The sequence below is a fragment of the Pezoporus flaviventris genome, unplaced genomic scaffold (assembly GCF_033815535.1).
Source record: "Pezoporus flaviventris isolate CSIRO_AGI_PZ_B2104156 unplaced genomic scaffold, CSIRO_AGI_Pfla_v1 ptg000047l, whole genome shotgun sequence".
NCBI lineage: Eukaryota > Metazoa > Chordata > Aves > Psittaciformes > Psittacidae > Pezoporus > Pezoporus flaviventris.
Genome location: NW_026892595.1, coordinates 10,562,326 through 10,586,712, shown reverse-complemented (window position 1 = coordinate 10,586,712; position 24,387 = coordinate 10,562,326). Strand labels below are relative to the sequence as shown.

The 24,387-nt window shown below is 35.5% G+C and overlaps 1 protein-coding gene across 17 annotated transcripts in view; it reads left to right on the top strand.

Moving 5' to 3' along the window:
- ARMC3 (armadillo repeat containing 3) overlaps positions 1–24,387 on the top strand; it is a 57,878-nt gene that overhangs the window by 14,927 nt on the left and 18,564 nt on the right. For 14 of the 17 annotated variants that reach the window (XM_061468268.1, XM_061468279.1, XM_061468272.1 and 11 more), the window contains 8 exons: positions 456–573; positions 2,536–2,661; positions 4,463–4,531; positions 4,860–5,035; positions 6,352–6,546; positions 7,347–7,530; positions 12,804–12,956; positions 13,082–13,187. In XM_061468268.1, coding sequence (XP_061324252.1) covers positions 456–573; positions 2,536–2,661; positions 4,463–4,531; positions 4,860–5,035; positions 6,352–6,546; positions 7,347–7,530; positions 12,804–12,956; positions 13,082–13,187 — 1,127 coding nt within the window. The remainder of the gene's footprint in view (positions 1–455; positions 574–2,535; positions 2,662–4,462; positions 4,532–4,859; positions 5,036–6,351; positions 6,547–7,346; positions 7,531–12,803; positions 12,957–13,081; positions 13,188–24,387) is intronic. The other 3 variants (XM_061468282.1, XM_061468283.1, XM_061468284.1) reach the window with 3 other exon arrangements.

Genomic DNA, 24,387 nt, shown 5'->3' with positions numbered 1-24,387 from the left:
GTGTTAATGCCACAGAGTAACCAAATCCTCTTCCTCATACCATGCCTAAGTTCATAGGCCCTGTGCACAGCTGCTCAAAATAAACTTCTCATGTTCATTTCCAAAGCACAGGATGCTCTTATGTGTGTAAGAGAATTGCATAGTTTGTTGTCCTCAAGACTTCCTAGATGTACAGTGAAGTGTCATGATTTCCCCAAAATTTTCATATGTGATGAAATCATAATTATATCTGAAAGTCAATAATTCTTTTTCATTTTTCAACAGTGTTTCCAATTGTTATTGAGAAAATAATTTCTCCAGGTAGATAGCTACTCATGTTCATATTTCTAATCCAGTGTAGATATCAAACTAGATTTAATTATTTTTAGGTAAATGTGAGTCTGCTGCAGCACACAGGAATGTTTATAAGCAATAGTTTGATATAAATCAAACTACTCTCTCCTTTTTATTTGTAGCTTGATCCTTTATTGATTGAAAGCAAAACAGCAGCAACGGTTGTGTTAATGCTTAGTTCTCCTGAAGAGGAAGTTTTGGCCAAAGCATGTGATTCTCTCTATAAATTTGCATCAAAAGGTTAGTTTTTTGCAATGAGCTTTCCTTTGTGTTGTTTGGATTTTGATAGTAATTCATAATTTTTTATTTTCCTAGCACTGAAACTTTCGTTTCATCTCAAAGGTGTCTGTCAAGGTTTTGGTGGGTTTCTGAAATATCTGTCAAACCTGAATTTGCAGTAATAAATCCTGTCGTTTGTGTGAAGAAAATTTTTATCATTTTGTTGTAGAATTTTATATTCCCTGTTTAATCGAACTTGTTTTAAATATGACCTAGATTTGTTTTGTTATGAGCAACAGACCTGCATCTAGGAAAGAATTCTCTTTTTTTATGTTACAGTTTGAAACTTCTGTACCACTATAGTTATTTCAGAGTCCAGTTTTCAGTAAAAATTACTTTTTAGCCTGTTTCTGTTATTTTTGCATATAGCTCTTGTGTCAGTACTTTTGTTACAGATGATAAAGGAGGCTGAGCAGTCTCCAATATATCAAGCTGATTTCTGTATGCGTTGGGAATATAGCAAGTCCCCAGGATTCCAAACCTTACAAAGGTCCCTGTATTATCTATATCTAAGTGTCATGTTCCAGGCACCCAGAAGACAACTGTGTAAAAAAGGCTCAAAATTATGTAGCACATAATTACCTAAGTTTCATCCTATTTATTCCATACCAGCCACTCAAATTGGTATACACTGGTAGCATTCTTGGTATAATTAAACTGTTCTAACATAAATTTCCATTTATTTTATATTTTCTTTAAAAATTATGAGGTTATTTACTGATTATTGTACTGATGACAATTACCAACACTGCTGAGTGAGAGGAGAGCTAAAGCCTTTGACAGCGGGCTAGGGATCATAGGACTCAGAAAGATCTTTAGGTTCAGCTTAATACGGCAATTTAGGCTGAGGGCATGCAACCAGATTTTGAATATGTGAAGGGAGAATTTGTACTGTTGGGAAACAGTTATGAATCACACACTATAAACTCTTTTTGGCTTCTTCCCTGCTGTCCACAGGAAGATGTGGCACACTGCAGGAGGGCAGATATTTAATTTTTCTGTTTCTACTTAATGAACAATCCTGTAAGTTGTTCATGTAGATATTGCTGCAGTCTTCTGGAAGATGAGACCATACTTTGCTGTGTGGCATAAGAGAAGTTGTTGTTTTCTCTTTACAGTTAATTAATTTCTTGAATGTTGCTAGTAAATTAAGTCCCATCCCTCAGTAAAAAAATAGTTCTTGTATTTTAATTGTGTTTTGGCCCGAGAGTGAGCGCAGTTCTTCTGTTTCTCCTCACATTTCTCACTTGCAGCTGGAAAAGAAAGGCATGGCTTATTAGAAAATGAATTATAATTATGTTGTGGGAACTGAGAATAGAAGTAGTTTTCAGATTTTATTTCTTGAGTTTTGTGTGGGTTTTTTGAGTAAGCAGGAGCAGAAAGAAGGCTGTAATCATACAAAACACTTCTGTTCTTTGCGTGGCCAGAGCTTATTCAGCTACAAAGAGCTCCATTCTCAGGTGGTAGAAATCTCAGGTGGCATTTAATGATCCAAATCCTGGTAGCTGCTTCAGTTGAGGGGTTCTCAGAATGAATTAACTGTTATTTTGAGGAAAATAAAATTGGGAGGCAAGAAAAGAAGAAAATAAAATTAGGTTCTTAATGATACCGTTCACCTGTACTTCACTAAATAGAAAGCTGTCTTTTGTACTACCACTTCAGTCTCCAACAAATGAGTTGGGTGTCCAATAAACAAAAGCATCCTTTGCTTTACAAATGTGAATTAATCCTAGACATTATTAATCCTTGATACTATTTGACAGATGCTTATGTTATTTGGGGTATAGATTAGACCAACTTCCAGGATCCTGTCCAGGCCTTTGTTATTTGTCCAATAGAAGATTGGTAGCTGCTTTACTTTGTGACATTATAACTGTGAGCATTTTTCATTTTTATAGAACTTTTAACCTAATTACTCTTCAGGTGATGAAAACAAAGCAACGCTTCTTGCTCTTGGTGCTGTGGAACAGCTGTATAAACTCATCTCACATGAAGATCCAACTGTACGTAGAAATGCCATCATGGTATTTGGCATCATGGCTTCTAATTGTAAGATTCTCCATTTTTTAATATTTTCTGCTGTGTATGAGTGTGGTCATCAAAGCAATAGGTGGCCCATATGAAAAAAAGAACTATATAGTGGCCCAGAACAAAGGAACAAATTGAGCTAGAATGAACTCCGCTGATTTTGAAAAGAAAATCACAAGAGAAGTTAATTTTCCTCCAACCCTTATTTTTGTTATGATGTGGCCAAATTGAAAGAGTCTATTACTGGAGCTATGTCTGTCAAGGAAAGCCTGGCTGCATGAGACGCCCACCAATCTGGACGTGACACATTCTTTTACAAAAGTTGGAGGAGAAGGATAAAGTAGTATTTATCATCTACATGAAATGCTCTGATTAAATATCAGTTGTTACTTGGGGCATTAGTGTAACTACAGTGATAAGGGAGAAAATGTGTTAAATTTAAAGTAGCTAACTCAAGTATTGAGGGAAAAAAAAAAAAAGCCTGAGCTATCAAGCATTGGCATGCATATTTACCCAGCTTCTCTAGCAGGTCAGTGCTGTTGCAAATGTTTTGTTCTGTATCTGAACTAGTGAAATTCAAGTAGTCTTGAATCTTTCACATTAAGACAATATGACATTGACATTCACGTCAAGGTGGTATACCTACTGTAACCATACCATTATTAAATGATTTAAACACTCTATATGCAAATTTTCTTGTACCTTTTTATAAAGTAAGAATGGATGTATTGCATCCATGCTGGGAGGCTGAGTGCCAGATAATCAGGCTGTAGTGAGTGGTAGGTAGACATACCTGAAGATGAAACAATAAGTGATGTAAGGTTCAGTTTTAGTGGCTATTATTTTTACTTTGCTTTATAAGCCTACATCTAATGAATATAATTAATCAGGTCTTATTTTGGTAGATGTTCTACCCAGTTGGTAGAACATACCCAGTTCCATGGTGTATTCAAGTCTTCTCATCAACTGCTACTTGCTTTTCATGTTGCACTGGACCTTGTGCTCTTTACCTTCCTTTCAACTTGGCAGTTGCATACCATCATTCCCTTCAGAACTTAGCTTTCAATGCTGTTGCACCAACAGGATAGGAATGACTGAAGATCTTCCGTTATATTCATAGGTTAATTGTTTTGGTTTTTTTTTTAAAAAGTAAATTCAACTTAATAACTTTTTTCTTTTATTTCAACACTGTAATATATTGATAGTGACAACTTGGCACTGTAAGATCACATAAAGCCTGTCCCAAAGAATGTTTTTTGTTATTCTATCCAGTGATTGTGGTTTTACTAGTTTGCCATTGACAACAGTAAAAATGCATTCTGAAAGTCTTTAATTTTAATAAAACCTATATAACTCATATTTTCAATTTGCAGTGTGGGTTGTGTTAGCATAAAATTAGGAAGTGATGGCTTGAGAATTAAATAACAGAAAGATTGATTTTAATTTGATAATCTTAACCACAAATAATTTTAACTAACTGAGTTATGACTCCTTTGACAACTAAAACTGTGCAATATTTGATCAGAGCCTGCTGAATGCATATATTTTGAATCAAGTTTCAATGAAGTATTGAGGAACTTCGTATATATCAAATGTCAATGACAGTCATCTGGTACTTCCTTAATATTTTCTAGGCTTATTATGATCTTGATATATTTTCAGTTGCGTGTCATTCCTAGTCAGATCTTTTTGTCACTCAGGGAGTAACCATAAGTACATTTTCCTTGAGCAGAATCTGTTTTTTTTCTCAAGATTGAAATAAGGATTTACAAGCCAAGATTGTCAAATGAAAGACTTCATATTTGTATTTATTTTATTGTAGATGATGTCAAGAAGTTACTGAGGGAACTGGATGTCACAAATTCACTTATATCACACCTGGTGCCAGAAGGTAGCTTGCAGTATTCATTCCTTGGGTAAAAATACACTCAGAAATAATTTATGATTGCCATTTGATTATACAATTTTATAGAATCCTCCTTGCGATTTTTTATTTGTCATACTACATGTTAAATAGGTAATTGCTTTTATAGAAGTAGTTCTGTTATTCACTGAGTAGTGGTTTTCATTGTACAGATGTATCAACATGTTTATGGAGATGTCAGGTATGGTTAACAGCTATTGTTTATGGGCTTCAAATAATATTTTAAACCATAGGATTAGTGAACATATGCTGTGCTGAATTAAACTTGATCAATTTTTTTCTTTTTTTCCCATAGAAGATGTAGTTATTCATGAATTTGCTACTCTCTGTCTTGCATATATGGCTGTTGAATATACTACTAAAGTACAAATATTTGAGCAAGGTGGATTAGAACCACTTATCAGGCTGCTAGGTAGCCCTGATCCTGATGTTCAGAAGAATTCAGTTGAATGTATCTACCTCCTGGTGCAGGTAAAGTTTGTTGTTATTTTAAATGGGAGAGTCAGATAAGCACTTACCCCCTTGGCCAGCCTCTACAGGGTAAATAAGTTTTAAATATTTGGTTCCTTTACTCCCCAATGTTCATCAGTGTATTTGAAAACATTACGTCCAAGTCCCTGATTGTTACATCACTTATAAATATAGCTGATTTGACTCATTTTGTTGAACTTAATGCAATTATCCATTCTCTACGGCAAAGTAAGTGAGATCAGAATCAGATTCAGATTTCTTTAATTAAATATGAATTTGTTTTCTTAGTTGGAAAATGTTAATCTTGGTAATTAGAGTTATAACCTGTCTATCCAAAGGTTGGAATAATGCTATAAATTAAAGAACTAACAATTGCATTGTGCCTTGTTTTGGCCAGCAAGTCCATAGTCCCAGTTTTGAACATCTTTTTAATCAGGGGTGAATGCTGTCAACAGCTACTTTCCATACTGGGAGGAACAGATTTGTTATTGGCTACTTTCACACTCAGCACTAATGTCATCCATATGCTGCTTAGCAAAAGAATGGTGCATTTGTATGGCAGTTCTTTTCCATGGCTTAAGCGAATCAATTCAATAATGAATTCAGTTTATAACTCTATCTCTTTTGGGGCATCAGAGCATGTCTATTCAGAATCACATTTTACTCTTTCTCCTTTTTTACTATCTCGCTGTCTTTGTTGCAGGGTATATCTGGATAACTGCACCTGGTGCTTGCTTATATTGATAAGGATAATTGCATGCTGCACATGTGCAATAAGCTATTTAAAAGCAAATTGTAATTTATTTATTTTTTTCTATTTTAATACATCTACTACTGTCTTTTTATTAAGCTGCATATACACTGTTTAAAGTTGAAATTTTAAATTGTCATTTTGTAATTACTAAAACAAGGGAAGTTATAACCAAGCAACCACAGTAAAGTGCAAAAACTGCTTTCCCCCCACTGAGGTAAATCAAAATGATAAAACTAAATTTAAAAAACTTTATCAAAGAAACGTGTGTTGAGACAAACATGGCAAAACCAAGAGTAAATAGGCTTCCTTAGGACAAGATTCTGTAGCTTCTGTGTACTTCAGTCATGCAAAAAAAAATTGGAATTTAAGATTGGTTGGGCTTGATTATATTCAGTTTGATTCTTAGCTGAAAAGAAAGAAATATTCAGAACTGGAAATTCTGGAATATTGACTTTTTTGTGTGTTTGAAACCAGATTTTTTATGTTCTTTCTGTAAAGTCAGGAATTGATGTACTGCTATATTCTCTATCATTAACATTCTTTGTTGAATATTTTACTGCAGGATTTTCAAAGCCGTGCTGCAGTTCGTGAACTGAACATAATTCCACCCTTGCTGGAACTACTGAAATCTGAATACCCAGTTATTCAGTTGCTAGCCCTTAAAACCTTAGAAGTAATTAGCAAAGATGGAGAAACCAGGATAATGCTGGGAGAAAATAGAGGATTAGATTGTCTTCTGACGATACTGGAAACTGATGTACAGTTCACTTGCCTTAAAAGTTTTTTGTTCTTGCTGCTAATGTTTGTATGACTAATGAGAAATATTATCCCTGTTATGGAAATAACATGAATAGGATAAAAGAAGAAAGAGCTCCTTACTTGGAACTGTTATAGGATAAACTAGGATTAAGAAAGGGAGCAAAAGGGTTCACCGCAGTTTGTATTTGTTTTCTTGCTTTTTTGCAATTAGTAATACTATTTTGTATTTACTATCCATTTCTCAAACTATTGCACATATCAGAAAAATCCACCATATAGCTTTTTATATGATGTTTTCTCTGAATTTTTGATTATATGCTGAACTCTGGTGCTGGCTCCTAGTTTGAACATTGCTCTTTTTTCCCCTGAATATACATTGATATCAATGGCCTGAAATATAATTTCCTGCATTAGAAATTCTATTGTTTATGCTATTATGAAACTCATTTTAGTGCTTCTTGGGTTCAGCTGTCACCATGGGAAATGCAATGCATAGAGAAATTTGTGAAGTATTTGAAATTCTCAGATGACAGATCCTTTCTGATCCTACCTGCCTACCCCACTTTGATGTAAATGAGAAAATTCTGGGGGTTTTACTGATTTTGACAAATTGTGTTGCATCCCAAGGCACATCACAGAAATTATACAAAAAAAAAAAAAGAGTATGAAAATAATGTACTTTGCAGTATGAATAGACTGTCCAAAAGACAGTTATGACAATTATACTACAATGTTAAATGATTAAGATATTTTAGTCCTGTTTTGAAGGTTATTTGTTTGGGGATTTTTCTTTACTAGGAATTCAGTGATCTACATGTGGAAGCTCTTGCTGTGTTGGGAAATTGTCTCGAAGATGTGCATACTCTGCAACTGATTCAGCAGTCAGGAGGCCTTAAAAAGCTACTTTCATTTGTAGGAGACTCTACCATTCCGGATATTCAGAAGAATGCAGCAAAGGCAATTACCAAAGCAGCTTATGACTGTATGTGACTTTTTAAAAACCTACTGACATGGATTTGTTTATGAAGTAAATTTTTATCTAGAATGATTCCATCTTACCTGGTTGAGGGTAGTACTTGTGCTGATGAAAACACTGGCAACAATAAATTACAGTGATGAATTTTACCAATCAGAGCAGCAATTGGATGCTAGGATATGTATGTATAGATACATATGAAAATCTTAAGATTTTGCCTCAATTTATTTTTAAATGTAATATATTCTTTCAAAATGTCCTCAGAAAGGAAAATACAGCACTCTTTACCTTTTGTCCAATGATGCCAGGTAACTGCCATCTGAAGCCACCTTTGCTGGCACTATTTCTCATCCCTGTCAGTTAAGACTTAATAGCAAGCTTACTTCCTTCTGCACACAACTGCCCCTCTAAATGTCAGGCAATTTCAAATACAGATTCCTTTAACCGGGACATGAAAAACAAGCCTTTCAAATGGATTGCAGATTAATATTCCTAGTGGAGTTAAATAGCTTCATTGTCATCTTTTTATAATTATTCATCCTATAGTCTTTCTTTATACACTTTTCTTTAATTCACCAAGGCATTCTGAATTAGGCAGAACATGCTCATCATTTTGCCCACAAGGATGCTCTTTAAATAAATCTACATTTGAAATTCCTTCCATGTATTGGCTTCTGAGTTACAACATATGCCTAGTAGTGCCGTGTAACAAAATGCAATGTAAGAAATAATATACTTCTGTCTATAGAAGATTTTAATACAGTCAAGGGATTTTGATGAATTTAACAGTAGAGCTTAAATATTTCATTCAAATTTCTATCATCTCATAACTGAATCATGGCTTTAATTTATGTGTATTTTACAAACATGTTCTCTAATTTAAGACATGGCTAAAATAATCTCTCCTTTCTACAGTATTCAGACCTCCTTTCTTCTTTCCCCATCCTGTCTTTCCAGTTCTTTTCTCGCCTTGCTTAGTTTGACATCCTGAATATTTGTAATTATTTGGATTGCAAATGTTACATGAAAAGAGTATTTCTAGTATTTCTTAGTATTCTGTGGGTTTCTGTGTGCTTTTATCTATTGGAAGCTTTGTAAGTCATTGAAAGTTATTTTCATTAATGTTTAGGTATCAAAGATAGGATGGGACTTTATTATGCCAGTATTTTCTTTGTGTATTTTTCTGTATTGTCATTTTATTATACTACTTAGGATTGTCAGTATCATTTTTATAGTTCTGTGACAGGCTTGTAAGCAGTATGCTAAGCAGATTTATATTTGCTCCTGCTACTTTCTACTGCATCTTACTCTTTTTCATATTTATTTTCAAATAAGCATAGCCTTCTTTTCCTCTTTCACATGTTTTTCAGTTTTTGTGGTCTAATATTTTAGCAGCTGTTAGTAGAAGGATATCTGAACACAACATTTTTAAAGCATGGTGGCAAGAACTACACATAATATATTACAGTGCTAGCTATGATCTTATATCATAGGATGTTACTGTCAGTGAAGATGCATCTTCTTGTCATACTTCTTTACAAATGGAGTCAATGTAGTTTCATTATAAAGGTTTGCTCTCTTCTTCAGCCTATGACAGTTAGCATGAATGCAGCAAGATGAGAAAGTAGATCCAAAAAGATGTAAAATATTTGCTTCCAGCTGTAGAATTTTAGGGACAACCAGTTAGACAAAGGGCAATATGTTGTACCGGTGCAGTGGAAAACCCAGTCCAGTCAACTTGCTGCTGAACATTTTCAACTTGCTTCTGCCCCCAGTAGTACTGAATTTATTGCAGATACATACAGCTACTGCTCTAAAGTCAGTCTTCCAGTGGAAGGAAAAGTGTCACTGGGGCCATTATAAGAAACAGTCCAAGCGCAAAAAGAAAAGAGAAATGTTTGCAGTTCGTTTTTGTTCGTTTGGTTTCTGGTTGTAAATATACTAAACAGCCTATCCAAACTGTAACACTAATGTATACTATACTAATACTTGCCTTGATGTAAATCCAGTATAATACAGTGCAGCTTTAAGTTCTTTCATGACTTTCTCACTAAATTTACAGTAGCCATACAGTAGCCCACATTCCTCAGGTTTGATAATTGTGGTTGCAATTTACCAACATTTCCTGCATATTCGGGAGAAAAATAAAGAAATTTAAAACTTTCTTCTGCTGTGATGGAACATAAATGTAGCTGTTTTTTTAATTCTGGCAGCTGAGTACACAGCAATGTCTGGTTTTGAAACCATTATTATTGACAGATGGGATTTAGTTTTGTTTTTTTTTTTTCCTGATAGACATGATTATAGCAAACAGTTTTGGTTTATATCCCTTTCAGCCCTTTGGAAAGGGACTCCTGTAACTTTGTTGTTGTTGCTGTTATGTATCCCTTAAGAGCTATTCTCAATATCAGTATAAATTCCATGGTACTATCACTATATTCCATTTTAAACAGCATCTTTAGGATGCTGTTCTGTTTAAATAAAGTAAAAATGATCATATTTCTATGTACAATCATCTGATTGCCCCTGAAAATTTGTTTTGTTCTGTAACATGATTTTGAATTCATTATTAATTAATATATTAACTTATTAATGGTTTTATTTTGTATGCTTAGAATTACAGTGGTGAATTTTACTGTGATTCCCTCCTTGCCCAGTAAATAATGCAGTCATATAGGAATTCAAAATATAATTTAATACTATAAATTGAATATCTGTGATGGATTATCTGGACTCTTGATTAAAGAGGACCTGAGTTTCCCCTGACAGCTCCAGACACACCAGCAACAACAAAATGATATGGAGTGTGTACGAAGAAAGTGATGATCATGCTCACTTGAGTTTGGCCTCACTCTGCTAAACCTGGTTTGAAGCTCTGCCTGTTCTTTACATGTATTTAAATGCAAATCCTTTCAAAGGGGGGCATACTAGCCATGCTCTGTAGCCTGATTAACACATGCTTTTTCATAATACAGGGGTTTATTTATCCAGGTTATCTCAACTCAAGATCAGTGAGAGGTCATGATATTATTTAACATTAACTTTTTCATTTGAAATTGGTATAAATAATTCCATAGGGTGGTGACAATGAGATGAATAAGTAACCAGTAGAACCTCTGGAATAAGAAGGGGAAATAGGAAAATACATTGAAAAACATAGGTTGGCTCATGATTGGATCAGTGCATGAAAAAATGGACGGAAGTGTTAGTACTCCAGACTCTTTTAGTAGGATGTGCCTGAGTATTTCACTTTGTGTTAAATCAGAGTATTCAAATTACTTAGGGGTCAGAAAATTCAGCACTGTAAATACAGTGTTGGCACTGACATTGGAAGGGCTTAAGTACAAAGGGTGCTTTTCAACTGCACATTCTTTCTTTTCTATAGTAAAGGAAACAACTCACACAAACAGAGAGAGGATCAGCAGAAAATATACATCCTTTAAATAGAATAGGGACCTGGATCTTAAAATATTAATTTTCATCTGTCTAGCTAGCTAAATATAGATACATTCTCTTTGCCATAAATTGAAAACCAAAATCTCTTCACATTGTTGAAAAAATTTTATTATGTGTAAAATATTTTAAATAGATATTTTCACTAATTCAAATAAATTACTCATATTGGTATTTCATATAGGCATAAATTATCTTTAAAATGAAATGCTTACCCATCATCATAATTGCCTTTAGAAGCAAGAATAATTTTTGAGAAAATCTGTATAGTAATAAGTAACTTGCTCTACAAGAACCAAATTACTGAGGCATAAAGAGATCTAGAGATCTAATGATCTAGAGATCATTATTAGGGATTATGGACTACTTTGGAAAGCAACAGGCCAGCGGCATACTTGAGAAACTGTCAAAATGGTCTGTAATCCCAGTTATGGCCTTCTCTTGAGAGCGGGCTGATACTCATCAAGGCTGTGGCCAAGGTTCTGCTGACGCTAAAAATCTTTTCTCTTTCATTTATTGCATCTTTTGCTTTGTGATTTCAGTTGTGTATCTCTGATGATTCTAGAAATATTTAAAATGGAGCTGGGTAGGAGAAAGCAGCTAACTGTCTCATGTATGTGCATTGACACCTTTCTGCTGTAACCAGGTTTTCAATCAAACTTCTTTTCTTTGGCTTTGTGGACTTGCCTGTTTACTTTTATTCTCTACATATTCAGTTTTATTTAAAAGAATGCTTATGGCGTTCTTCTTTCCTTTTTAAACTTTTTAATCCTAAACCAACAGTTCAAAGAAATGAGTGTTCTCTCAAAGCATTAGTAAGCACTGGTAAAATTTCCAAATGTACTAAACTCCTACTGACGTCTCAGATGCTGAATTTCTTTGATACACTTGAAAATTTTGCCATGTAGATATAACTTCTGGCATGTAATTAATCCACTTTAAATTATGCATATGGTTAAATGCTTATTGACCCTCATAACTGTAGAGCTTCTATGCCATCCTGTGCCTTTCTGGCTAAGAAGGTTACCCTCAGGGCTCTTTCTAACAAACACCTGCACTTATGATCTCACCCATTTTGGGATGAGTGAGTTCATTAGTGTAATTATCAGATGTCTGTAGATACTTTGTAGACACTGTATGTTTTTACTTGTGTAGAGGAAGGGAACATCTATGTCCTTCATTAGCTGCTGCCAATCATTGCAGTGTAGGTCAGCAATGAACCCTGTGTCACCAGGCTAAAATACAAAATTGAGATTCTCTGCAAAGTGTGCATTAATCAAGAACCGCAAGCTGTGCAGAATTTAAAATTCAGCTTTAACACCCCTTGCATTTTGGGGTTTGTGGGTTTTTTTGCTATTGTTGTATGTTAACTGGTACTCCACCAAGTTCAATTGTACATTTACTGCTATGTTCTTCAATTTTATGCGTTTGGCTTTGTTAGCATAAACCGAAGTTAAGCATGATGCTGAGTAAGTATGATCTGTTGAACTGGAAAAGCTGTTTTCATCAAGCCTATATGCATTCTGTGGTTTTAAGTCTTATAGAGAACAAATTTCGCATTCTGTTGGGCTATGTGTTTTTAAAGCTGTGTTTAATAGTCATCTTCTGGGCTTGATTCAGAGTTCACTGAAAGTCTAATGGGGTTTGGATCAGGCCTTTGTGTACATTTCTTAATTGCTGGTGCCTCTGTTACTAATATGTTTTGATTTCCGTGGGATCAAAAGCAAGTGTTATGTTGGAAACAACTATACAAAATCAAAATCATGTCCTTTCGATGATCTGGAAAATTAACACAGGTTAATGCTATTGTTCTTTTTCATTTAAAGCGGAAAATAGAAATATCTTAAATGAGGAAGAGGTTGAGAAGTGTCTCATAAACCTTTTGGAAACTGATAATGATGGAGTTAAAGTTGCTGCTTCCCAAGCAATTTCTGCCATGTGTGCGAATTCAGCTAGCAAACGTGCATTTGGACTCCAGGGTAAGTAAGGTGGGAAGGAATGAACTGAGAATCTGTGCTTTTTCCTTTTATAAGGAGCATATTATAATTTCACAGACTGCCATGGTTTATTTAAAGGTTCATGTATACAATTACTTCTTTCAAAGGGATTCCCCAGCTAGTACAGTTGCTAAGCAGTGACAATGAAGAAGTAAAAGAAGCTGCAGTGACAGTATTAGTTAATTTGACAGCAGCCAGTCCTAGTAATGCAAGGTAAGTCTGCAATAATTAAATTATTATTTAGAACACTGACCTGAACGCAAGTGATATTTTGATTTTTAAAGAATGCTTTACCTAGTCCTTACCCTACAAGGCAGGTCTGTTTGAATTTGACTATAAGGCACTTCTTGGTGCTTATGTGTCATCTGGAATAGGTTGTTTCTCATCAGTGTTACAAGACTTACGCAATCTCCACTAATGTTTGCTTTATCAAGGAAAGGTGTGAGGCAGATGCAATAAAAGCAGAGATATACATCATGTTTTTAAGGGAACATATGAGGAAAATATGCCTTGTAGTCTAAGGCATTCGATGTGGGATATTTTTTGAAAATTCAAAATCAGTAAGTGTCATGGTTTAAACCAAACCAGACAGCTCATTCACTCACTTCCCCCCCCCTTCTTGCCCTCCCCCTACTCCCAGAGGGATGGAGAGGAGAGTCAAAAAAAATGCAACTCCCCCGGGTTGAGATAAGAACAGTTTAGTAACTAAGGTATAACACAAATCACTGCTGCTACCACCAATGATAATAATGATAAAGGAAATAACAAGGGAAGAGAATACAACACCTCACCACCAGCTGACCGATAACTCACCCCCCAAGCTCGACCAAGCACCGACCCATACCTCCTCCAACCCTGCAGTCTCCCAGCCCTTCCAGGTAACTCTCCGTTACATCCTGGGCATGACGTGCTGTGGCATGGAATACCTCTGGCTAGCTCGGGTCAGGTGTCCTGTCTCTGCTTCCTCCCGGCTTCCCCTCCTCCCTGGCAGAGCATGAGGCGCCAAACCAAAACATCGCTGTTATCAGCTCTGTTCCCGAGCCGAAAGCCAAAACACTGCACTGCACCAGCTACCAAGGAGGAGAAAAATGACTGCTACTGCTGAACCCAGGACAGCAAGGTATCCTTTAAAGTTTGATGGTTCATGCAGCTTTTTTGACTAATTTAAACCCAGTCTTTGGTGAGGTAGCACTCAGATATTCTGAATATTGACATTGTCTTTCTCTTCCTTTTTTTACTGTTTCCCAAGTAATAGAGAATGCTCTTAGTGCATGCTGTAAAAGAAAAGTATAACTTCAGTATTCAAGATAACTAACAAAGGATGGTTAGCTGACTATATGTTCCAAAATAATTGTATCAGCTAAATTCTATTGTCAGTTGCAAGGTTCTGTTACCCAAACTCTATTAAAAGTTCTGTTTAGAGAAAAGAAGTGGAGCAGTCTGACGTGTATGAGTAATCACATGTAACTAACAGACCATAAAATAAAATTACTTAAAAGTTTCCTGGAATATACTTAAGGAAGTTGTAATCCATTCACAGGCATTCTTTGAAGTGAAAAAGTAAAATAACTCACCAAATAAATTATTTGTTTCAATTTATTGATTCAGCTCTTACAGTCACCAGTATTCACTTAATGTTACCAGATGGAGCAGTTATTTGACACAAGAGAATAAAACTCTGTTCTCGGATTCACACAGTAGATTTTCTGCTCTTCTCATGCGCATGACTCTTCAGTTGATGTCAGTGGGAGTCATACACATATAAAAAGAGCACAGTACTGGAGTTTAGGGGTCAAACTTTCAGCTCTGCTACAGCTGTTTTTCATAGAGCAGCCCTTTGAGGCTTCACATTGTGAAAAGGAAATCTCTGGAGAGTTTTGAGTTGGTATAGCAGCTTATGCCAACTCGTTCAGTTTCTTTTGCCAAGGAGATAGTCAGGACATTGTTTAGCTCAACTGCTAGAACAATTCTCTGAGACCTCAGGCAGGGAAATAGCTGTCTCTGTTCCTCTGCATTATAATGAAGTCCGTATTTGTTTCTTGCTGGGCAGAGTCAAGAAATTGTAAAGGTGGCTTACATATACTGCTCTCTCTTTGCAACCCAGCTCCAAGTACAATATGGAAGAACCAGATAATCTAATCACAGGTCTTCTGTGAAAATCAGGAAGCAATAATTTACATAAATATGTATATTGGATGAATGCCATGCGACTATATAATTACTTCAAAGCTTCATTTCTAATCAAAACCATTAATAAGTCATAGAAGGGTCCAAGTGTGACTAGGATCTATGAATGAATATATAGAGTTGAACCCTCGGCTGATACAAATTGGTATAGTTCCAGCTCACTGACTATCTGGCCCATATTTATTTTACATTCTCGTAATAGGAAAAAAAATAGTTTGGAGAAAATGGATTCCAGATTGAGTTACCATAATCATATTTCATCCTGGAATATTTTCTCTGAGTGTCTTGTAAACCACTGAAAATAAGTGTATATATAATGAAGATGCTGATATGCTTTTATAATAATGTGACTTTGCTATGTAATTATGTTGACAGTACTCTAGTCCCAAATGAGACTAATGAGACTAGTGTCCTTTTATTGGTTATATATTAGATTCTGGTTATAAACCTTCCAAGAATATTAAATCATAAAGCTAGTAGTAGCAGGTAGACCTTACGTGGCAAGAACAAAATGACTACAGTAAAGAGGAAGACTATTTACTATAAATGTTTTTACTTTTTACCACCCAAGAAATCAATCTTGTTGAACTCATCTACATATCTTCTGCCACATTTCATGAGCATTTTTGCATGTATTATATCAATTGAAGAATGTGTACCTTGCCCTTTTATTTTGTACAGTATATATAACAGAATGTAAGGAGAGTACAAAACATTGCTATTTTTGCTTGAGATTTGTTGTTCTTGTTAGGAATATTTGGTCAAGAAGCGTCTATTTTTCCTGTAATATGGAAAAAAAAAAAAGTTTAACCACGCTGTGTCAGTAAGGCTCCCACAATAGCTAGCTCCTAAGGATAAAGTCTTCCATTGATAAATAACACAAGAACAGCATAGGCAATGGGCAATACTACCCCCCGCTAATGTATATTAACCTTGACCTTTAGGTGCTTCCCCACAGCAATGAAAGACTAGTTCTATACCTCTACCCAATCAATCCTTTGTTTCTCAACTGAGACAGCTAATAAAGGTGTCAAATATGGTGGAGGTTTTGTAATTAGAACACCTGTTCACGACAAACGGGACGGAGACCAGCTTGTCATTTCAAACAAGTCCCCAAGCAACCACAGTTTGGCAAAAATAAATAAATTCATGAATGACTCTGACCCCCATGGTATTTTAGCCAAAGATCTAGAGCAGAAGAGAACATGGGTCCTATGCAAACTGTTTGAGTTTTCAGGTTTACTGGAAAACACGGATTTTCAATATGATATCTACTGGAACACATACAATTACTATGGATAACTTCTAAAATATTTCAACATTCAAATTTTTGCTGCAGAGCTGGTGGTGTGTCATGCTTCAGTAGCCCACAGAAGAAAGTATGGTAGTCAAAAGCCTCATTAGTTTACAGACTGACACCACAGATGATGCTTTTATCAGCATTTTATCTGAAAGTAATGACAGAATTTTTTTAATGATAAATTCTTCATAAGCTTGTTAATAATTAGGCTAAATAAAAATAAAATTGCGGAGCATATTGCAGTTTAAAACCCCATGTACTTATTCTAACATACAACAAAGAAATCATTTTGCTATGTTACTCTTGTATAACTCCAACACCACCCTTGATATATGTCAGAATTTGTTTCTGTGGTCTGCTCCAGAGAAGAAGAGAATTATGTTCAGCTAGGGTTTTGCATCTATTTCCCATTTTTTAATCCAGAACACTAACTTGCTTTATTGAAAACTGTATACAGTTATTTGGACAGCAGAATGCCATTTTAAAGAATCTCTGAAATCTGTCTGGTTTTGATGTGTCCAAGCACCGGGAAATGTAGGCATAGTCACTTCAATAACGTACATTATGCACGATTGAAAAATTGCACGCAAACAAAGAAACAGCAGTGCCATCTATTGGTCAGAAAAACAAATCCTGTGCTACACAACTCACTACAGAGCAAACGTTTTACTTCACACTCTGCATATTTTTTTCCCATTTAAAGTATAATCAATTATTTTTGCTTTTCCTGTATTTAGGATAAGCTAATCATGTTAAATATAAATATTATATTAGTTAGAAGCAACACATAGAAATAAGCTCTTAAGTGTACCAGTTAGACATTAATTTGAGTAGCTCTTTTCTTCAGTATTGTCATAGCACAAATGCCATTTCTAATAGCTGTCTTCATAAATCTGGCAATGTCTGAATTCTAGGCACCTAATGGACTTACCACTAAAGAAAAACATATGCTCTGAAATTTAGAGCTTTGTACTGGACATGAAAACTAATCAACAGTTTCAATAATATTTGTCTTAAATTGTTTACTTTAAGCGCAAAATTTATAGCATTCAGTTAGAGTTTGGTCTGGGGGAAGAAGGAAAGGGATGTTTTTTGGTTCAGCTGCATTAAGGGCTGCAGGAAATTGTGGTGCATGACAGACTTATGATCTGTCAGAATATTTCTCCTGGGGTTTATCATTAGTGTCACATTACCTATTTATAAATATTCTATCTGGATTCGAGATAGTAAAGTATCATCCCAAAAATTGCAAAGTCAAGGCAAGCTTGATTTATTTGTACATTAAATATTATATATTTAAATAGTTATTTAATTTTCTAATTATTCTTTCCAAGAATCAGTGGACCTATTTAAGTAAGCAAAAGTATGTCTATATAGGCAGTTACAGGCGTTATTGCAGCATCAGAATACATGCTTTCTTACATGTATCAAGATTTCCAAGATCTGGGAGTAGGCTGGGCATGGGAAGATAGGTTGTGAACTCACTGATTATGAGCAGTGCCCAGTAATAAGAGTCAGTCCCTTGACTTCAGTGGGTGTTGCATCTATTCCAAACTGAAATTCAGATACTGATCTAATGACTCAACATAACACATCCTCAGTCTATTTCATGTGGATAATGCTCATGTGTAGTGAGAGTCTTTCACCTTCTTAAATGGAGTTTTTCAGTATCCACGACAGATTTGTATTCTTTTTAAGACAGGTGTAGCTGTCAAGGAATAAATTTAAAGAACGTCCAGTTTTCTTACATTTCAAATTTTGTTATTGTCATTAGGAAGTAATGATTGTTACCATTAGGTAATAATATCACTAGGTAGTAATCTTCCCTATTAGAAAATGGGGAACTTAATCACAGCTTTTTTCTTTCGAGACTGTAGATGGAACAATTCACATAAATGGGTCAATATTGAAGCGTCGGTATTACATAAGATAATACATTTGCGTGAATATATGTGTTAAATTATGAGAACAGGAACCAAAATTTCTAGTACATGACAGCTATATTTAAGAACAGAAATAGGAAATAATCCATTGTATGGGTTTTGTCCTTTTTATGGTTTAATAGTTGTTCTTTATAACGTAAGTTTGTTTCTGAAGGAGGGAATCAACAATAGAATGCCGCTAGCTGCATTGTGTAAAGGTAATATGCTTTAATACTGACCCCTAGTGACAGAATCATATTTTTGAGCCACTGTGCTGCAAGGTAAAGGGATTTTGTGGCTTTTGTGGTTTGTGTTGTTATTTTTTACATTAGCACCCATTCTGTTGAGCTCTTCGCAAATACATTTAATGCATGCCACGAACAGATTCCTCCTTTGACTGTCTCTTACTGTATATCCACAGTGCAATGGGTGCTTTCCAAAGAAGAAAAGCTAATGCAGTCATTACCCAAGAGCTCACAAGCTTTTCCTTACAAATTACATATTGACTTCCATTGAAAACTGGTTTATGGTAAATTTCTCCCTTGGCAGAAAAGCTGAATCAAGGCCTGCTGCTGGGATGTCATTCAGAAATGGGTTCCCACTGTGACATTAACATCACATCAGATGACTGATGCGCAACCCACGGACAGTATCCAAAATCATGCCTTGCTGGCAGCTGCGAAATGTTCCACTCAGCCAACTGTTGGTTTTCTCTCTTGGATTTGTGACAGTGTGGCTATATAGAAAAGTCCTGCTGTGGACTCACTGTAACTGCATTTTGCTCCCATTACAACCCTTCTCTCACAAAAAAAAAACAAACAAAAAAATGTTATGCATTTTCCTGTTTTATCTTGAAGGCACAGACCAGCTTAGAACATTCACCTCTAGCTAACACAAATCTCATTTCACAGCATCCTAAGTCCATGAGAACCTAAGAAGTTCTACCCTTTACTGATACAGCAAAATCTTTCAGGCTGTTTGCACTCTCCTACCTTCAAAGCCTTGCAGTATGGTCACTATTTATCTTAGCTGTGGAAGGCTGGACTTTCACTTGGTGCATGTGTGTTGTCACCTGTAACTTCCCATGGTAGATTTCTGTGGGATGAGGTGAAACTTCTCTCTTCCTGGATGGAGAATTCCTAAGCCTGGTGGAGAAAAGTGTGTTTAAAAGAGTGGCACAAGTACAATGATTTCTTTTGAGTGTGTATCCCTACAGTGACATTCGGTTATATGCACTGAGATTAATTATACTTCTTCTGAATTAAAAGTAGCAAGGATTATTTTACATTTGAGTAAATTTCAGGCAAATCTATTGGTGCTTTTACACGCATATTTTCTTTGTAACATATTTCTAAATTACATGTAAATTATTTAAGTATATGCTTTAACTTACTTAAGTGTAGTGTGAAGTTATTTAAGTCTATATAAGGGAATTGCAGGGTTATAGCTGATCATGCAAACTTAATTCTGTCCTGCTGTGAATTTAACCTGTGCACTGACTGTGGCATGCTGTCTAATTGACTGTTATACACACAAGGGGGTAAAAATAAACTTTCACAAGTAACTTTAACCCTTTTGACTTGCAACCTCAGTAATTTTACCTTAACTTAGTAGTATATGTATACTATGTTAGAGATTTACTTTTGAGAGAGAAAACTAAAAGCATAAGTTTCTCCACCTGAATCCTTGTTGAGCCTTTAGCAAAGCAAAGCATATTGCTGCCACTGAAGTTCACAGTTGTCCAGAAAAGACTTATCCAGAAGTGAAAGATAGAGTCAAGTTTCACAGTCTGAGTGCTATGTTTAGAGAGACTGACTTGGCACAGCTCTTTTGTACTTCCAAAAATGAAGAGGAGCCACTGTCTCCTCAGTCCGTGTGTCCAAATGAGTTGTGAGGATCCTGCTTCAGCTTTTTCTTTCCTTCCCTTACACCTCCATGAAGGCTGCTCTGGCAGCTCCTGAATGTTCCCTATTATTTTGCTTTTGTCACAATGTGGGTTACAGACTCTCAACATTTGTGCTGAGTTACTGGTTTTTTCATACACTGCTACTTGAATTGGAAAAAAGAGAGAGGGGGATGGTATCTTTTTCATGAGCTTATCCTGGCAGAAGCTATGTGGGATCTTTAAAGGGAAAAAAAGAGTTTCTGTTGCTGAATTTCAAGGCTTTCTCATTATAGCAGAAGTGTCAAAGATTCTTAATAAATGTTGCAAATAATATTATAATTTAAAGGCTCCGATATCACAAATAGATAGTTCATTACCAATGCCACTGTAATATTTTAAATTAAGCATACTCCACTTTTAGAATTGAATTCTGTGTTACTTTGTCAGATGGGTTCAGTAACAGAAGATCTCTGTAGTGCTAAATGAGAGTCAGGTGTTACAGGCTCTGCTAATCCAGATAGTTTAAGGTTTTATTGCTTCCAGACTGTGGAGTTTATTGAGCTTGGGGTTTGTTGATGTTTTAACAAGATACTTCTCATTAAAAAATAGGAATAGAAGGGTCAGTTCCTGAAATTAAAAATTAATATGGTTTGCTGATATCATCACTATTTTTATTGTAGCACAAAGGGGCCCTAAATTGTAGATCAGAGTCTTCTGTGCTAGATTCCCTTACTCAGAATAAACGTACTGACATTAATTTCCTTGGTATAGTGAAGAAAACGAAAGTAATATTAATCTTTAAATAAAATACAAGGGACTGCATACAGTATAAACAGTCAATTCCTTTTGAAATAATTAAATCACAAAGTGAAATTTTTGGTAAATGCAGAAGACATTTGTTGGATGTGATTATTCTAATGGCATAACAAGGCAAGTGAAGAATATTAATACATCTAAGGAATAAAAAGGAAGATATTTCTTGATTTTTTTTCAAACTTCTGGTTATGATATTCTTTCTCAGTCAGAAATTACATAATAGAGTTGGATCAAAAATGCCTTGTGTGGAAAAGAAGTCATGCGATTTAACAGAGTTGACTTTAAAAAAAATGTGTGTGTAATTAGATGCATAATTCCTATGCATAATTTACATGCAATTATGTATGAAAATGAGATATGCACAGGCATAAATGGCTAGCTAAGCACTCACACACAATCACAGTAATTTTGCACAGAAATTAAACATGTGGTTGCAAATACATTTGGAAAATGAAGTCCACGAGGAGTCCAACAGTCTTTGTGAGGAGGAGAAATCTGAATTTTTTCTGAGCAGAAATTGTGTTCAATCCTCAGTCAGAAGGGGGACGTAGCTTACGTTAAGGGCTTGGGGGTGGTCTCGGTGGTTTCTGTCAGTGTTTTGGACAGGGATAACTGCTTTCTCCATTAGGCTAGACCTTCTCTTCTGGAGGAAAAGCTAGCTGGTCCATTCTCTATGCACTAAGTAAGTAATCCGTTATCTTTCTTGCCATGGCTGGGAGGGTTGGTTGGTGATAGAACTATTATGCTTAATGTGATGCCAACAAAGAGGTGGTTCTTGTGCCAGAAAGCCTACAGTCCTAAAAATAAAATAAAAACCCATGGAGTTTTGGATCAATTTTTACCGATGATTGTTCTCACAATGCTCTGCCACTGTCTGAGCTTTCCTATTGCATCCCAGACAACTAAACAAATAACATATTCAATTCAGTGAAAGTCAGATGCATCTCCAAAGTAACTGTTTAAAAATATCTGCACTGTGAAACTTTTGGTAATTATTTTATTGTCAACTTTTAATTTCTTTTTGTAGTGAAACCAATGAAGAAAGCATTTGTCTCAAACTCTCAGCATTCATTGAGTTGAGTGATCTTTAGCGAACTTTCAAGAAAATCTCTTAGCTTGTTACAATGTATACTTAAAATTAATAATTTCAATTAAATATTAATTATCTGACCTTTTAATATTTGTCTTTTCAATGGCACTTGAGAAAAATAATTTAGCTGTTCCTGTACATAGTAATTTGAATTCAGGTGTAATCAGAATTTTACTCTTTCACTACAGAGCATGGTTAAGATCATTAGGGTACCTGAACCATATATACCCTGGCTAAGGTAAATGGCTAACCCTATTAGGTTAGGCACTCTCACAATCATAACCATGTGCTTATTAGTCATAACATTTGAATTATTTTAACTTTAATTTGAGCTCCACAATTTCTACACCTATCTCATCTGGTTTTTCTTGTTTGCTTGTTTGTAATTCAAATGGCTTCCAATTTTCAAAAAACCATGGTGATACTGCAAATGGATCTTTTTTCTTTTTTTTTTTTTTTTTTATTCCTTTGTCATTATCTTTTTTCCTTTTCCCTGATCTTTTCTTTCCATTAGGGTACTTGATGTATTTTGAATCTTTACACAATGTGGAGGAAAAAAACTGTGTATTTATATAATTTATTCCTTTATCACATCAAATAGTGTAATTTTTTTTCAGCTAATCCAATGTAGTCCTGTAGTGGGTGCACTGACAAAGTGCTCCGTCTCAGTAGGATGTGTTCTGCAGGCAGGGAGAGGCAAGTGCTCATTTACATTAGGCAAAGACAGTGATGGTAAAAGCTTCTTCCTCTGGCTTTTATTTCTTTGTAATCAGAATCTACACAATGTGTATCTCTGCCCAAGATGGAAGGGTATGAGGATCTTCATGATGAGATCTTAATGTTGTAGTATTTCAGCACCTTAAAAGCTTAAGCATATTGATTCTTTCAGCTCCATTCTGATGTCGGGTACTGCTGTTTCTTTAGCAGCTGGAGCTCTGTGGCCCAGGGTGACAGTGCTATGGAGGCCTTCTCTGGAGGGCTAAGGAGTAGCAGTGTGTTTATCTATGGATTCTCCATTCTTCCCTCATAACCTCTTCTGTATGTATCTCTGTCACCAGGACACAGCATTGCTCTCAGGTGTTTATGCCCCTTAAAATCTTATTCTCAAAGGTACTGGTTACCTTCAGCTCTTACTACCCGCTTTCATCACTTCTAACAGGAATTCTTTTTGCTTTGTAATTGTGCTCTTGATTAAACTAAACCATCACTAAACTGTGCTTCAAAATGAATCTGGGCAGAAGTAGAAGGCAGGATTCAAATAAATATGTATGAACTTCTAAATCAGTGGTTCTCAACCTTTTTGAAGTTGAGTGCCACTTGAGAAAATTGGCTGTGCTCTGTACCTCGCTGAGGTCAACTCTGAACACACGAGAAGCTGTCACCTTGCTCTTTTTTTAAGTACTTGTGTACTTGCTGGCTTTATGGAAATTACAGTGAATCTGCTTCTAATGTGATTGGCTACATCATTCAGTTCCATGTGTCATCCTGGAATCAGTCTGTTAGGGACTATATGTTTATTAGGATTTCCTATGGGAGAAATCATGTGTTATTAGGTGTAGTATAGGAAGAGTAAGTCCCGTACTTACTGCAGAAATATTGGATATATTACACCTGTGAGATGCAGCCATGCATCTCGTGTAGTGTATCTATCTGTCCTGTAAATCCTGGAATTTTGATGTATCCAATGTACAGGAAAAGCTTTGATTTTTTTTTTCTTCTTTTTTTTTTTTTTTTAATTTTTGTCCCTGGATAAGGTATTTGTGTGTATACTGTATAATGATATAATCTGGGGGGAAAAAAGCTTATGGATATGCCTTAATGTGCATGTATGGTAAGTCTCTCCCCACATTTTGCCAGCAGGTACATCATGACATCATGTCATGCTACATGTGCTATGCATGTGTGGCTTTCTGGTAAACCTGTGATACATGTGGTGTATAGCTGATCCTTAACATGTGCAATTGACATGTCCAGGATTTCTTCATATACAGCAGCCTGGATAAAGCTACAGCACTCCTGAAGCTGGAAGTCTGGATAAAATTTTTATGGGGAAGAGAAGACAATTATTAACCAGAGAAGTTCAGTGGCCTTACCTAAGTAAAATAAAAAAAATCACCAACCAAGCCAAACCAAACGTTTTCAGCTCTTCTTTATCTGGTCACCCAGGTAAAGGGCTAATGGAAGACAGTCTGAGGAGTGTAGTGCAGGACATC